At 37.2% G+C, this 16,454-nt stretch overlaps 1 protein-coding gene across 2 annotated transcripts in view; it reads right to left on the bottom strand.

Moving 5' to 3' along the window:
- Positions 1-1,510: 1,510 nt before the first annotated feature.
- The window catches only part of MMADHC (metabolism of cobalamin associated D), a 31,685-nt gene continuing 16,741 nt past the window's right edge, over positions 1,511-16,454 (bottom strand). For both annotated transcript variants that reach the window (XM_070731506.1, XM_070731507.1), the window contains exons 5-8: positions 12,392-12,497; positions 10,556-10,686; positions 6,734-6,820; positions 1,511-3,662 (exon numbers count right to left, since the gene is read on the bottom strand). In XM_070731506.1, the coding sequence (XP_070587607.1) occupies positions 3,465-3,662; positions 6,734-6,820; positions 10,556-10,686; positions 12,392-12,497 (522 nt within the window). In that variant the 3' untranslated portion in view covers positions 1,511-3,464. The remainder of the gene's footprint in view (positions 3,663-6,733; positions 6,821-10,555; positions 10,687-12,391; positions 12,498-16,454) is intronic.

The raw sequence follows: 16,454 nt of genomic DNA on the forward strand, positions 1-16,454 counted from the left end.
AATAAAGTGTAGACTTTCTATGAGTAAATTACAACAGATTATTAAAATGGAGTTTATCAGTCATCCAGGTCATAGTTGTCCCAAAGGTGCTTTTTCAAGAGACAACTGGACTTTCTTATTCTTCTCTGAAGTTGAAGAAGCTTATTGGAGATGTGAAAGGTTTTCAAAGAAAAAATTAGAAAAGTCCAGTTGCCTCTTGAAAAAGCACCTTTGTGACTGTTAGCAGAGTCCTTTGAATTTTAACTTTGTGATTGTTTAATCTGTTATGTATAAACTTTTATATATGTAACACACAACAGATAAATTGGGTTGCAAATAAATAGCTTATAAATTTTGTATCTACTTTGCAAGCTGGGAAGCTTTCACTGTTACAATAGTGTTCAACTATTGTATGAAGGTACGGGAAAGATATATGTTTTCATCTATTTTTTAAAATGTTAGTGTAGTTTTGAAAGCATTATCTCTGCTTTCTTTTCTTCCCTTGGATTTTGCTTTTTAATCTTTTGAATAAAATAATTTTTAAAAGAGCAGTTCACTATGATATATTATAGAAACATAGAAGATTGACGGCAGAAAGCCATCATTTATTTATTTATTTATTTATTATTTAGATTTGTATGCCGCCCCTCTCTGAAGACTCCATCTACAGTAGTCTGCCCTTATATTATTTCCTGGATTTTATCTTAGGATGGATATGTTATCCCAGGCATATTTAAATTTAGTTACTGTGGATTTACCAACCATGTCTGCTGGAAGTTTGTTCTCTTTCAGTAAAATAATATTTTCTCACGTTGCTTCTGATCTTTCCCCCAACTAACCTCAGATTGTGCCCCCTTGTTCTTGTGTTCACTTTCCTATTATAGGAAATATTTAGAACCATAGACATTTCTAGTCTTACAACCACAATTGAGCCCAACATTTCGGTTGCTAAGTGAAACATATGTTAAGTGAGTTTGTTCCATTTTGTTACCTTTCTTGCCACAATTGTTAAGTGCATCATGACAATTGTTAAATTAGACAAACTGTTGTTAAGTGAATCTTGCTCTCCCATTGACTTGGCTTGTCAGAAATTCACAAAAGGAATCGTGTGACTCTGGGTCACTGCAATCGTCATAAATGTGAATCAGTTGTCAAACATCCAAATGTAAACCACATGACCATGGGGATGCTACAATGGTTGTAAGAGTGAAAACTGGTCATAGGTCACTTTAATCAGTGCCGTTATAACTTTGTACTGTCACTAAATGAACTGTTATAAATCAAGGATATAACGCACTTTCATTCAATCACTCACAAAACAGCCCCTCTAGCGTGAATTAGAAAGATAAGACAATACTTTAAAACAATTTTAGTGATATATTATTACAGGAGGAATTGCTGCTTTTGAAAAATAGAGCAACAACTAATTTATACTTCAGTCACTTGTCTTTCCTATATCACAATCATACTGGCAGCATTAAAAATTAACTGTTAACAGGAGAGTTAAAAGAGCAACATTATGCCCACAATATTGAATTCCCACTTTATTTCTAAAATTAGTTACAATATACAACTTAGAAATTATTTCAGGACTAATAAATATTTACATGTTTTTTGTTCCAGCATTTATTCAGTATAAAAATAGGTGTACACATAGATGATTTTAAATTATACCTACATATACAGTTCATAAAGCTGTCCCAATTGCAATTTACCAATAGTTGTAAAATAAAATAAAAATAAATAAAAGTTTATTTCAAGAAATGGATAGCTTTAAATATTTGATTTTGGCAAAGATCTGCTTTTTCCTGACCATTTTCCAGCAACTGTATGACATGTGATATCTTTCTCTTTCTTGTCTATCTTATCCACATAAATACGGAAGTAAGAAAAAACTCCCAGATCTTTCCTTCCTGCAGAGCCTTTTCCCCTTAAAGGCAAATGAGCAGAATTGCAAATACCACAGCTCCCAAGGTCAGCTTCCCATGATGCTACAATCAGTAATAATACACATCTGCCCTAGAATGTGATTTAAAACATGCCAAACTAATGCAAATTGTTCGTAATGCAACATCTGGAACAATTTTACTACAAGTGCTTGCTAAGAAATTGAAGGCAGGTTGAGGCAATGAAGTGATCAGAGGGCACAAGAAAGATTTCTTCACCCCATTATTGGAATGGCCTCTGACAATGAACAGATTGTCTCAACCTAGCTTTGCTCTTTGAAAGTGTGAAGGAAGTCAGGCAGGAAAGATCTGCTGCATAAACGGATGTTGTTTGCTCTTTCATACAGCTTGTAAGGATCAGATCAGATTAACAGAGATAGAAGGGACCTTGCAGGTCATCTAGTCCAACCCTGTCTCTGCTTCTACTTAGGATTGAACTCACAACCTCCTGATTGTGAGGCAAGAGCACCACCTTTAGGCCACAGCAGCTGGTTGATTTAAAACATTTTAATCCTCAATTTCAATATAAAATATCCAACCCAATCAAATCATTTCCTTATTTTACAGCATCCATAAACCAAGCGTTAGCCTATAGAACTGTTTGTTCTTGTGTAGCATCTTCAACTATTGTAAACAAAATCAGAGAAAAAATTCAAATGATACATTTACATATATACAAAGATTGATACTATACATCTCTCTCCAGCCAGGTTGCAGACTGACCTGAATCTCAAATCATCAATATAACCATGAATTATTGTAGCTCACTGACAGCTGTTGCATTCAACTGATACAACAACCCAAATCCAGTCAAGGAATGTTAAACTAAAAATATTCAATATAAACTGATGTGTCAGGCAATTTCAATGTACCATGTACTTAGAAAAAAAATAGCATCTGTGATCTCCTGTAGTGTCTCAAGAGATGATAATTATTTGCTAAAAGAATTCAATGTATACTTGTATTGAAGGAGTGAGCCACAATGTGGCAAGTAGATTCAAGAGGTTGAATTGCACCTCAAACATTGCATGCTAACACACAATGGTGGTGTGTTGCTTTATGTTTTATCATCGGTTGCAAGAGAATTCAAGTGGATCACAATTTTTCAATAATCAAGTTGAGCTATTTGGGTAATATTCAAACAACATGTAATACTGGTTCTGGTAAAAATGAAGATAGTTGAGTTAATTATTTTCTTTTACTGAGACAATTGTGCAACCACATTTTTCTTCTTCAATGTTATAACCAAAGGTGAGTGTGTTGAGTATTTGTACTCTCAAATAAAATTGCTAAGGGTATTTCATTTCATTTCCATGAATGAGCTCAGGATTTCAGAGACATATGTGTGTGTGTATTTGTACACACGCACACACACACACATATGATCTCAAAAATAAAATGTTGTATTGATATATAAATCAATATACTGTACTACAAAACCTAGAATAAATAATAGAACATTCCCTATCTCTAAATCAGCATTACTTAATCATCTACTGTGTAACAATGTTTATTAACCAACTTCTAAGTGAAAATGTGCTATTTATTCCCACTCAGTTTCTTCATGATAGGGCTGTCAGGTGTAGCACTGGTAAATATGCTTCCAACTAGAACGTGAGTTCCCCATAGATTATGCCGAATGACTTTACAGCAGCCTAGATCTTCCACAAGAAATCCTAACTGGCGATAGCGTTCATCTGTTTCAAAAAGAGTGTTGTTTGTGTAAGGGCCAAAGAACTGTAAGGAGAGAAAAAGAATGAAACATCGAGTATTATAAAACAATCGATTTGATTAAATTCCTGCTTAAGTAAATACATTTGGTACTTTTTATTTCTATGAGGCATTATCGGAATGAGTTGATATTATATCGGCAATATTTTATTTATTTATTTATTTATTTGATTTTTATGCTGCCCTTCTCCTTAGACTCAGAGAGGCTTACAACATGTTAGCAATAACATTTTTTTAAAAAACAGAGCCAGTATATTGCCCCCACAATCTGGATCCTCATTTTACCCACCTCGGAAGGATGGAAGGCTGAGTCAACCTTGAGCCGGTGATGAGATTTGAACTGCTGATTTACAGATCTACAGTATGGCGGCCCCGACCCTTTGGAACCAACTCCCCCCAGATATCAGAGTTGCCCCCACCCTCCTTGCCTTTTGTAAGCTCCTTAAAACCCACCTCTGTCGTCATGGATGGGGGAATTGAGACTTTCCCTCCCCCTACGCTTATAAAATTTATGCATGGCATGTTAGTATGTATGATTGGTTTTTAAATTGGGGTTTTAAATTAACTTAAACTTAAATATTGGATTTGTTTACATTGTATTATTATTGCTGTGAGCTGCCCCAAGTCTGCGGAGAGGGGCGGCATACAAATCTGATAAATAAATAAATAAATAAATAAATAAATAAATAAATAAATAAATAATAAATCTACAGTCAGCTTCAATGTCCTACAGTACAGCACTCTACCCTACAGTACAGCACTCTACAGTACAGATGCACCACCCTGGCTCTTAATTTTAATATTATGCTCTTAATTTCCACATTAACAAAACAGATCTAATGAATCAACAATATGTTGCCACAGCCCATACTAGAAAAGGGATCTCTAAATACAGTCGGTATCCACTAATAAAGGTTATAGGTGAAAAAGTTTTGTCATCTAGTAAAGCAGGGGTGTCAAACTTGTGGCCTGTGGGTAGTGAAGGGCTACCAAAATGTTTACTACCACACTGTGGCCGTGGCTTATGCATTTTCTTTCAACAATTTTCAGTGCAAATTGGCTGCTCCATTTTCGCTACTCCACTGCATTTCTCCCCATCCAGGTAGCAGCCCACCCCTGCCCGCGGGCCAGATGCCATGGTCACACACAGTTTAGCAAAGGGGAAAAAAAGTCACGATATGTCATGTGATGACAATTGAGGGTCATTAAGTGAGGGCCTCCTATAACAAGTGACTTGGGATTTTCTCCTGGGCTCCCAGAAGTCAATGGAGAAACCAGCAGGAGGTTGCAACTTCCAGGCAGCCTGAAAATGGGCCAGTGGGTAGGTTAAGTATTAAGGAGAGAGGTGGGCTGGGGGTGGGTGGGATTACTGAAACAAGTGGACTGGGAATGTGGGAAGACTGGAAGAGGTTACCTTGGTTAAATAACCAAGAAGAATCAGAATTCTATGAGGTTTGGCAAAAGGTATATATTTGGTGGGATACAAAGAAAAAGAGATAGTTTTATTGTTATAGTATTTTAAACATATTAGTATTTAGTAGTTATATTGTAGTAGATGTTGATTATTCACAATATAAATATGAATTCCTTTTTTCTTCTGTCTTTACTCTTTTTCCCCCTTCCTTCTTTTTCTTTATTTTAGCTCAATTTAAGTTAGAATTTTAAATTTTTACATATGTTGCTAAATATTTTAGATGTGTTTCTATTTACCACTTTATAATTGATATTTCTAAGTATTTTATAGACGGTGTTAAATAACGACAAGATTTTTTCTTTTCACTTTTTTCCACGTTTAAATGTAAAGATGACTTCTACTCTGAGCGGAGCGACTGTAGCTCCATTAAGTGTTGCATGTTATGTATGTCATGTTTGTCTATGCAATTTAATAAAAATATAAAAAAAGAAAAGAAAAAAGGAATAGGTTGCCGTGAAATAGTGTGCAGATTCGAGAGTGTGTGTTGCTATGAAATGCAAATGAGACCAAACTGTATGCTATGGGTAGGAGAAGTCTCTTATTTCATGGAGTTTCCCTCGGGGGCGGGGAGGGCGGAAGTTAATTTGCTGATGGGAAACTCCCAGGAAGATTGCAGGTGATGATTATAAGTCTGCAGCAGGGGTGGGTTCTCCCCGGTTCGGCCCAGATTGCCTGAACCATTAGCGACCTGCTGGCGATGTGACAATGGCCTCACGGATCCAGTTTGGTTGGTGCTGGTCCGTGGGTGCCGTCACCTTTTTTCAAGAATTTTTGGTGATTTTTTTCTGTGTTTGGATGGCTTCTCCTCTTCTGCTGCTTGAAAAAGAGCCCTTCCGCCCATCCCCGGGTTAATACTGACCTTTATTTCTTTGCCTGAAGCACAGCTGATCAGCTCCTCAGCTGTGTTTCGGGCTGAATTCTGTTGCTGAGCATGCACTGAAGTGAGATTGCACAGTGTGTGTGTGTGTGTGTGAACCCACCCTTGTCTGCAGGATGCTCAACCATCGAAACCGTAACTATGGCGGTGCAGTGGTTAGAATGTAGTACTGCAGGCTACTCCTGCTGACTGCCGGCTGTTGCCAGTTCGATTCACACTGGCTCAAGGTTGACTCAGCCTTCCAAAGTCGGTAAAAAGAGGACACAGATTGTTGGGGGCGATATGCTGACTCTGGAAAGTGCTTTAGTGTGGGCTGTAAAACACTGTGAAGTGGTATTTAAGTCTAAGTGTTTTTGCTGTAGCTGAACAGATTACTAAATGACGGGATTACAACAGCATGATCATGGAGGTGTTGGGACAGCCAGAACTCTAAAGGCCAGCCATTAACTTCAACTTATGCAGCACCGCTAGAACTTTGAATATGATTAATGAGAACTGCCTGTATATCAGAAGGCTCTTCTGTCACCAAGTATGAAACAGGAAGAACTCCTGAGCTCCTACGATAGATAGGACATACCATGCCAATACACTTATTAAACAAAAACAATTTAGTCCTTTAATGGCAACCAGCAATAAATAACTGATGGAGGATTTATACTCTACTGCTAGTTTGCCTAAGTCTGAGCATGATAATCCTCTTTACTACATTTTAACATAAATACTTACTGCTAATCCTGATGTTGGATCAATAAAGTCTGCCCAGTAGCCTTCAGCACACAAAGCATAGCAAATTTCCTTAGCACCGCTGATAAACTAAGAGAGAAAATAGAAAAATGCAAAATAGATTTTTTTCCCCATCAAGCACAAAATCACTTTAAAATCAAAGAGCAAATGCTCAGAACTTCAAATGATTAACTTGAATAGCTTTACTAACTGGATTAATACTATTAAGCTACAGTATATCAGGATCACGTAAAGTATATACGGACATCTTGGCGCTAGTCAATAAAGAATTAATACTTCACGGGGGTCTGTGTAATATGATTGCTTTCGTTGTTTACTTGAATTGTAATGTTCTCTTTGTTCTCTTAAATTTCACAGCATCTAAATTAAAATGAAATAACCACATATCATCTATCCTACTTTTCTCATGTTAATTTATTATTTTGCCTTGATAAGAAAATTAAAAAGCTAGTTCAATTTAAGCTTTAAAAGCTAGTAAGGAAGCTTTCTAAACCCTTGTCGAGTAAATTAAATTGAATGAATGAATGAATGAATGAATGAATTTCAGAGTACATGCAGAAGTAATATCCTACTCCAAAGTATACTGTATCAATTCAGAGAAGCCAAAACCAAAGGGACCTTTAATTATGTAGGAAAAAAGGATGTTTTCCCCAAATCCCAAAGAATATCTAATGTAAAATATTATGGTAAAATTTAGCAGTGGCTTCAGCCATTTGCAATTAACATGATTAAGGCTCATGCCATCTATGATTAATTTTTGCACTATGGAGCATGATATATTGAAATTAAGCCTAATGAAAAGAACACATAGGATCAGATACTTCAAGAAAAAGCTGACTATATCTAGATAGATTTCAAACACATAGTTTGTTAAACCAAATGTGCATTGCAAAAATTAAAAATCAAATATCTACACACAATGTCCAGTTTTATCTAACCCAGTAAAGTACAAGTTGTCAGTTTTAGAACAAGTTAGTATTTTAAGTTCAGAAATAAACCATAGTTTCCCAATTGAAATGTATGGGAAATTATACTAATTAAGGCTTAACTTGTTTTCAATACTTCTCTCACTTTTCCCCCCCGCAACATCTTCAAAGAATCAATACTTGATATTGGCCTTATTATCTCATATTAAATTAAAATACATTTAAATTGACACCCAAGTACAAGATTAAAAAAAACCGTGAATGATGTTAAGTCTGAATCTTCTGCTACATGTTAAAGATGGCTTTATCACACTATTTACAATCCATAAAATTATCAAGAATTCTGAATTGTTTCAAGCATGATTATAGATAGAAATTTATCATAGAATAATAGAAGCAGCAATTTGGAGCTATTGTCTCCAACACATTGTGACTATGTATTGTCTAGTCCAGTGATTTTCAACCTTTTTTGAGCCACGGCACATTTTTTACATTTTAAAATCCTGGGGCACACCACCAACCAAAATGACACAAAATGACACCCTCAGACACTTTCCTCTCTTTTTCCATCCCTGTCTCCTCCCCACCCTTGTGTGTGTGTGTGTGTATACACACTCTTGAACCATTTCCAAAAACAGGTGAGGGCTTGGGGGGTTTTCTCTCTTATTCTTTGGGTGCTTTTTATCATATGCTTTAAATCAAGAGTCACTTCTCTCTTTCTTTTCTTTCTCTCTCTTTCCTCTTATTCTCTGCCTCAATCATTTTCTCATTTCTCTTTTTTTCCTTCCCTTTTTGCTCATTTATCTCTCTCGCTCTTGCTTTCTTTCTCTCTCTCGCTCTCTCTCTTGCTTTCTTTCTCTCTGACACTTACTTTCTCTCTTTCTTTTCTTTCTCTCTCTTGCTTTCTCTCTCTCTCACACACACACTTTCTCTCTCTCTTTCTCTCTCTCTTGCTTTCTCTCTCTCTGTTACTCTCTCTCAGCAAAAAGTTGCGAGACTGGAACCTGAGCTTCCTTTTTCGCGGCACACCTGACCATGTCTTGCGGCACACTAGTGTGCCACGGCACACTGGTTGAAAAACACTGGTCTAGTCAACATACAAACTATGTATATTCAAAGGAAGTTAAATAAGAGTTTTAAACAGTAATTAAGAATAGAATTTGCCAAGTTGCTTTTATTATTCTTATGTTAATTACTATGATTATTAAATCTAAAGTTACATTATTCTAATATAAAAAAGACTTACACTCAATACTTATACAAGTTGAAAAACAGTAGTTTTCAACAAAGACACACAGAAGCTACATATATGCTGAATTTTAAATTCAACTATCCTGGTTTATTTTAATATTTAATTCATCAATTTCCAATCTAAGAACATAAGAAGAGCCATGCTGAATCAGGCCAAAGCCCACCGAGTCCAGCATTCTGTGTCACACAGTGGCCCACCAATTGTACGTGGGGATCTTAAGCAGAAAGAGAAGGCAAAACTTTCCCTTGACCCCCAACAAATGGTATCCAAGGGAATCCTGCCTGTCTCAACCAAAGTAGAGGCGGCACATGGACATCCATTTCAATAACCACCGATAAACTTGGCATCCATAAATCTGTCTAATCCTGCCTTGAAGCTATCAAGGCTGACAGCTGTCATGACCTCTTCTGGAAATGAATTCCATAAACCAACGACCCTCTGGGTGAAGAAATATTTCCCTTTATTTGTCCTCACTTTCTTACCTATGAGGCTTTATTGTGTGATAGAGAAAAGATTTTTTCTCTATCCACCTTTTCTATCCCATGCATGATCTTATACACTTCAATCAAGTCACCCCTTAAACTCTGTCTTTCAAGGCTGAAGAGACCAAGACGTTGCAATGTGGTTTCATAAGGGAGGGGCTCCATTTCCTTGATCTATAAGTTATGCAGTAAAGTATTATTGCTTTATTCATGTGGAATCTCTAAAGCTATGCATTCAGACAGGAATTCTCTCCCTAAATGAGCCACTCTTCTGGATCCATTATCTAAAAGCCAGAAATCAGCTCTAAATGCTTTAAATTGAAATTAAAGCATCTATTTCCAGTTGTTAACTACAAGCTATTGTTTCATTACAATTATTCAGAAATGGTAAACTTTTCTTTTAACCAGAGATATTCAGTAAATAACATTTTATGGAGAATACCAGCAGTAAATACTGACATCTGTTGGAGCATAATTACCGACTGCTTAAAGCCAAAGTGGTTAAAAGTGAGTCTGGAAAGGGAATGACCCCTAGTGGTAATTTTACACATGGACAGAGCTAAATGTAATTTTTATTTAAGCAAGTACTGACAAGCTTTCAGAAGAAACCCTTAATTTATTATAAATAATGAAAAGCATTAGAATGTCATTATTATGTCATGTTAAGAATGGGTATATATAAATTTTTTAAGATTAATACTTTTTGTGAAAAATCATTAATATAGAATTATTAATATAATACAAAATTAACATAATTAATTTAAAATTATATTAATTTTAATTAATATAAAATCAATATAATTTTCAGTTAATCATGTATAGATGGATATGGGTACAGGTGTATATGCTTGCATGTAAAGGAGGCTGGTTAACAGTTTAAAAATATGTCTTTTCAGAACTGAATTTGATTTTTGATGACTGTGGACATAGCTAGGTACTTCTTTTTGATTTCTACAATTTAATAAAATCACTGTCATTTCAAATACGCTTTACATTTGTAAATAATGCTTTGCTTTCTTAGCGTACCCTAAATTAGGAATGTATGCATATATTTGGGCACCCACATATAAAACACACACACACGCACACACACACATAGTGGAAAGTAATAACATCTGACCCTCCTAAAGCCAATATGACTTACATTTTCAATGAGGCCTTCTCGCTCATTTTCTACTTCTTCACTCCATCCAGTCATATCATTTATAGTTTTCTGCGTTACTGTTAGTACTGTTATATTATTAGAAAGAACATCTGGAAACATTGACTCAAAATCTATAAAAAATAAGATATAAATATTTTAAATAACTTTTCCATGCCAAGTGCACAAAATGTGGTCATGTGACTTATGGTGTTTATGTGCGTTTGTTACCCTCTTAATTAGTTATTTTGGGGGGAAAGCGATTTGGGTGTAACTTTGGTTGCTAAAAGTTTGCTAAACCAAAGATGTTTGTTACCATCTTAATTAGTTATTTTTTTTGGGGGGGGGGGAAGCAATTTGGTTGTATTTTTGGTTGCTAAACAACCCATTGTAAATTGAGGATTACCTGTAGTCGGCCTCTAGCAACCAGGAGGAAGAGACATTTGCTCCCTAAAGGACTCGACTACTGCAACGCTCTCTACCTGGGGCTACCTTTGAAAAGTGTTCGGAAACTTCAGATCGGGCAGAATGCATTCGCGAGAGCAATCATGGGCTTTCCCAGATATGCCCATGTCTCCTCAACACTCCGCGGCCTGCACTGACTGCCGATCAGTTTCAAGTCTCAATTCAAAATGTTGGTTATGACCTATAAAGCCCTACATGGCATTGGACCAGAATACCTTCGGGACCTCCTTCTGCTGCACGAATCCCAGCGGACAATTAGGTCCCACAGAATTGGCCTCGTCCGGGTCCCATTGACTAAACAATGCCGTCTGGCGGGACCCAGGGGAAGAGCCTTCTCTGTGGCGGCCCCGGCCCTCTGGAATCAACTCCCCCTGGAGATTAGGACTAACCCCACCCTCCTTGCCTTTCGCAAACTCCTTAAAACCCACCTATGTCACCAGACATGTGGAAATTAATATACCCCTTAGCTATTGGGGTTTATGTATGGCTTGCTTGAGTTGTATGATTGCTTTTTATAAGGGTTTTTAAAATTGCTTTTAAATATTGGATTTGTATACGTTGTATTGCTTTGTTGTGAGCCGCTCCGAGTCCATGGAGAAGGGCGGCATACAAATTTAATAAACTATATAACTATATAAAGGCCTATTCTTTAACAGGTACACTAAATATTTTGCTCAAATAGAAAACTGGTCTAGGATTAAAAAGAAGGCAAAAGGAAGTTAATTCAAAAGTAAAATTGATTTGAATGTACTGAGTACTGTATACTGATACTCATTATATATACTGAGTATATAGATTGAATGTACCAAGACAACTAGACACAAGAACAGTTTTTTCCTGAACGCCATCACTCTACTATACAAATAATTCCCTCAACACTGTCAGACTTTTTACTAAATCTGCACTTCTCTTCTACTAGTTTTATTCATCATTCCTATCCTTTTCCTCCCACTTAAGACTGTATGACTGTAACTTGTTGCTTGTATCCTAAGATTTTTATTAATATTGATTGTTTCTTCATTGCTTATTTGACCCCTATGACAATCATTAAGTGTTGTACCACATGATTCTTGACAAATGTATATTTTTCTTTTATGTATGCTGAGAGCATCTGCACCAAGACAAATTCCTTGTGTGTCCAATCACACTTGGCCAATAAAATTCTATTCTATTCTATTCTATTCTATTCTATTCTAAGAAAATCAACCAAATTACTATGCTACTGGTAGAAGCAAAACATTAAACTGCCAATCTGTGCATGTTTTTTCTTCAAGTTACAATTTTATACACTTTTAAAAAAATAATTAACACCGTGGAGGGATGATGTGTGTGTGTGTGTGTGTGTGTGTGTGTGCAGGTGCAAGAAACCCATACCTTTGCGCAACAATTCTGGGCATGTTTGTATCACACATTCTACTTTGGCAGTTTCAAAGTAACTTTTGGCGTCAGCAATGTCTTGCTTATGAACAGCATTATTACCCTAAAAAAAAAAAGATAAGTTTCGAACCTAATGCATACTAATGATTAAAAAACTTTACATTTATTTTAGTCTTTTTTTCCAGTTGTTGAAATTCCAAGGTTCTGCAAAAATACATTATTTAATTTCTAGGCATGTGAAATACATCTGAATTCTTGTCAGGCTTCAAGGCACTGCTGTAAATATACCAGTGACAGTCCATCTGTACATAGTTTCAATTTTTTATGATTTTTATGCTTTCATGATTTTGTAACTTTTTTTCTTAACTGTCCAGACTCCAAGACTGCAGCAGCATATACATTTTGTACAATAAACATTAACCCATAAAACACATAAAGCCTTTTATATAAAAAAACAAACCATAAAGGCATTTCCACTCTTGGAATGATTGTTTAGAGCAGCGTTTCCCAACCGGTGTGCTGCGGCACACTGGTGTGCCGCGAGACATGGCCAGGTGTGCCGCCAAGCTTCAGCTGGGCGGGACGCTGCCGGTACTTTCAGAACAAAGAGGAAGAGGAGAGGAAAATAGTGCTGTTTACAGTTTGTATTCTTGAATTCAAGGAGGAGGGTATATAGCTGGCTGTAAGGGGAAATTTCTTTGGCTGATAGTGTTATTGAATTCAAGGAGGAGGGGATATAGCTGGCTGAAAGGGGAAATTTCATTGACTGATTGCGTTATTGAATTCAGGGAGGAGGGGACTAGATTGGGAAGTATAAAAGGGTCAGAAAAGCCATTTTAAACTGCACTTTCAGAACACAGAGGAAGAGGAGAGGAAAATAGTGCTGTTTACAGTTTGTATTCTTGAATTCAAGGAGGAGGGTATATAGCTGGCTGTAAGGGGAAATTTCTTTGGCTGATAGTGTTATTGAATTCAAGGAGGAGGGGATATAGCTGGCTGAAAGGGGAAATTTCATTGACTGATTGCGTTATTGAATTCAGGGAGGAGGGGACTAGATTGGGAAGTATAAAAGGGTCAGAAAAGCCATTTTAAACTGCACTTTCAGAACAAAGAGGAAGAGGAGAGGAAAATAGTGCTGTTTACAGTTTGTATTCTTGAATTCAAGGAGGAGGGTATATAGCTGGCTGTAAGGGGAAATTTCTTTGGCTGATAGTGTTATTGAATTCAAGGAGGAGGGGATATAGCTGGCTGAAAGGGGAAATTTCATTGACTGATTGCGTTATTGAATTCAGGGAGGAGGGGACTAGATTGGGAAGTATAAAAGGGTCAGAAAAGCCATTTTAAACTGCACTTTCAGAACACAGAGGAAGAGGAGAGGAAAATAGTGCTGTTTACAGTTTGTATTCTTGAATTCAAGGAGGAGGGTATATAGCTGGCTGTAAGGGGAAATTTCTTTGGCTGATAGTGTTATTGAATTCAAGGAGGAGGGGATATAGCTGGCTGAAAGGGGAAATTTCATTGACTGATTGCGTTATTGAATTCAGGGAGGAGGGGACTAGATTGGGAAGTATAAAAGGGTCAGAAAAGCCATTTTAAACTGCACTTTCAGAACACAGAGGAAGAGGAGAGGAAAATAGTGCTGTTTACAGTTTGTATTCTTGAATTCAAGGAGGAGGGTATATAGCTGGCTGTAAGGGGAAATTTCTTTGGCTGATAGTGTTATTGAATTCAAGGAGGAGGGGATATAGCTGGCTGAAAGGGGAAATTTCATTGACTGATTGCGTTATTGAATTCAGGGAGGAGGGGACTAGATTGGGAAGTATAAAAGGGTCAGAAAAGCCATTTTAAACTGCACTTTCAGAACACAGAGGAAGAGGAGAGGAAAATAGTGCTGTTTACAGTTTGTATTCTTGAATTCAAGGAGGAGGGTATATAGCTGGCTGTAAGGGGAAATTTCTTTGGCTGATAGTGTTATTGAATTCAAGGAGGAGGGGATATAGCTGGCTGAAAGGGGAAATTTCATTGACTGATTGCGTTATTGAATTCAGGGAGGAGGGGACTAGATTGGGAAGTATAAAAGGGTCAGAAAAGCCATTTTAAACTGCACTTTCAGAACACAGAGGAAGAGGAGAGGAAAATAGTGCTGTTTACAGTTTGTATTCTTGAATTCAAGGAGGAGGGTATATAGCTGGCTGTAAGGGGAAATTTCTTTGGCTGATAGTGTTATTGAATTCAAGGAGGAGGGGATATAGCTGGCTGAAAGGGGAAATTTCATTGACTGATTGCGTTATTGAATTCAGGGAGGAGGGGACTAGATTGGGAAGTATAAAAGGGTCAGAAAAGCCATTTTAAACTGCACTTTCAGAACACAGAGGAAGAGGAGAGGAAAATAGTGCTGTTTACAGTTTGTATTCTTGAATTCAAGGAGGAGGGTATATAGCTGGCTGTAAGGGGAAATTTCTTTGGCTGATAGTGTTATTGAATTCAAGGAGGAGGGGATATAGCTGGCTGAAAGGGGAAATTTCATTGACTGATTGCGTTATTGAATTCAGGGAGGAGGGGACTAGATTGGGAAGTATAAAAGGGTCAGAAAAGCCATTTTAAACTGCACTTTCAGAACACAGAGGAAGAGGAGAGGAAAATAGTGCTGTTTACAGTTTGTATTCTTGAATTCAAGGAGGAGGGTATATAGCTGGCTGTAAGGGGAAATTTCTTTGGCTGATAGTGTTATTGAATTCAAGGAGGAGGGGATATAGCTGGCTGAAAGGGGAAATTTCATTGACTGATTGCGTTATTGAATTCAGGGAGGAGGGGACTAGATTGGGAAGTATAAAAGGGTCAGAAAAGCCATTTTAAACTGCACTTTCAGAACACAGAGGAAGAGGAGAGGAAAATAGTGCTGTTTACAGTTTGTATTCTTGAATTCAAGGAGGAGGGTATATAGCTGGCTGTAAGGGGAAATTTCTTTGGCTGATAGTGTTATTGAATTCAAGGAGGAGGGGATATAGCTGGCTGAAAGGGGAAATTTCATTGACTGATTGCGTTATTGAATTCAGGGAGGAGGGGACTAGATTGGGAAGTATAAAAGGGTCAGAAAAGCCATTTTAAACTGCACTTTCAGAACACAGAGGAAGAGGAGAGGAAAATAGTGCTGTTTACAGTTTGTATTCTTGAATTCAAGGAGGAGGGTATATAGCTGGCTGTAAGGGGAAATTTCTTTGGCTGATAGTGTTATTGAATTCAAGGAGGAGGGGATATAGCTGGCTGAAAGGGGAAATTTCATTGACTGATTGCGTTATTGAATTCAGGGAGGAGGGGACTAGATTGGGAAGTATAAAAGGGTCAGAAAAGCCATTTTAAACTGCACTTTCAGAACACAGAGGAAGAGGAGAGGAAAATAGTGCTGTTTACAGTTTGTATTCTTGAATTCAAGGAGGAGGGTATATAGCTGGCTGTAAGGGGAAATTTCTTTGGCTGATAGTGTTATTGAATTCAAGGAGGAGGGGATATAGCTGGCTGAAAGGGGAAATTTCATTGACTGATTGCGTTATTGAATTCAGGGAGGAGGGGACTAGATTGGGAAGTATAAAAGGGTCAGAAAAGCCATTTTAAACTGCACTTTCAGAACAAAGAGGAAGAGGAGAGGAAAATAGTGCTGTTTACAGTTTGTATTCTTGAATTCAAGGAGGAGGGTATATAGCTGGCTGTAAGGGGAAATTTCTTTGGCTGATAGTGTTATTGAATTCAAGGAGGAGGGGATATAGCTGGCTGAAAGGGGAAATTTCATTGACTGATTGCGTTATTGAATTCAGGGAGGAGGGGACTAGATTGGGAAGTATAAAAGGGTCAGAAAAGCCATTTTAAACTGCACTTTCAGAACAAAGAGGAAGAGGAGAGGAAAATAGTGCTGTTTACAGTTTGTATTCTTGAATTCAAGGAGGAGGGTATATAGCTGGCTGTAAGGGGAAATTTCTTTGGCTGATAGTGTTATTGAATTCAAGGAGGAGGGGATATAGCTGGCTGAAAGGGGAAATTTCATTGACTGATTGCGTTATTGAAT

This window comes from Erythrolamprus reginae, chromosome 1 (assembly GCF_031021105.1).
Source record: "Erythrolamprus reginae isolate rEryReg1 chromosome 1, rEryReg1.hap1, whole genome shotgun sequence".
Taxonomy (NCBI): Eukaryota; Metazoa; Chordata; class Lepidosauria; order Squamata; family Dipsadidae; genus Erythrolamprus; species Erythrolamprus reginae.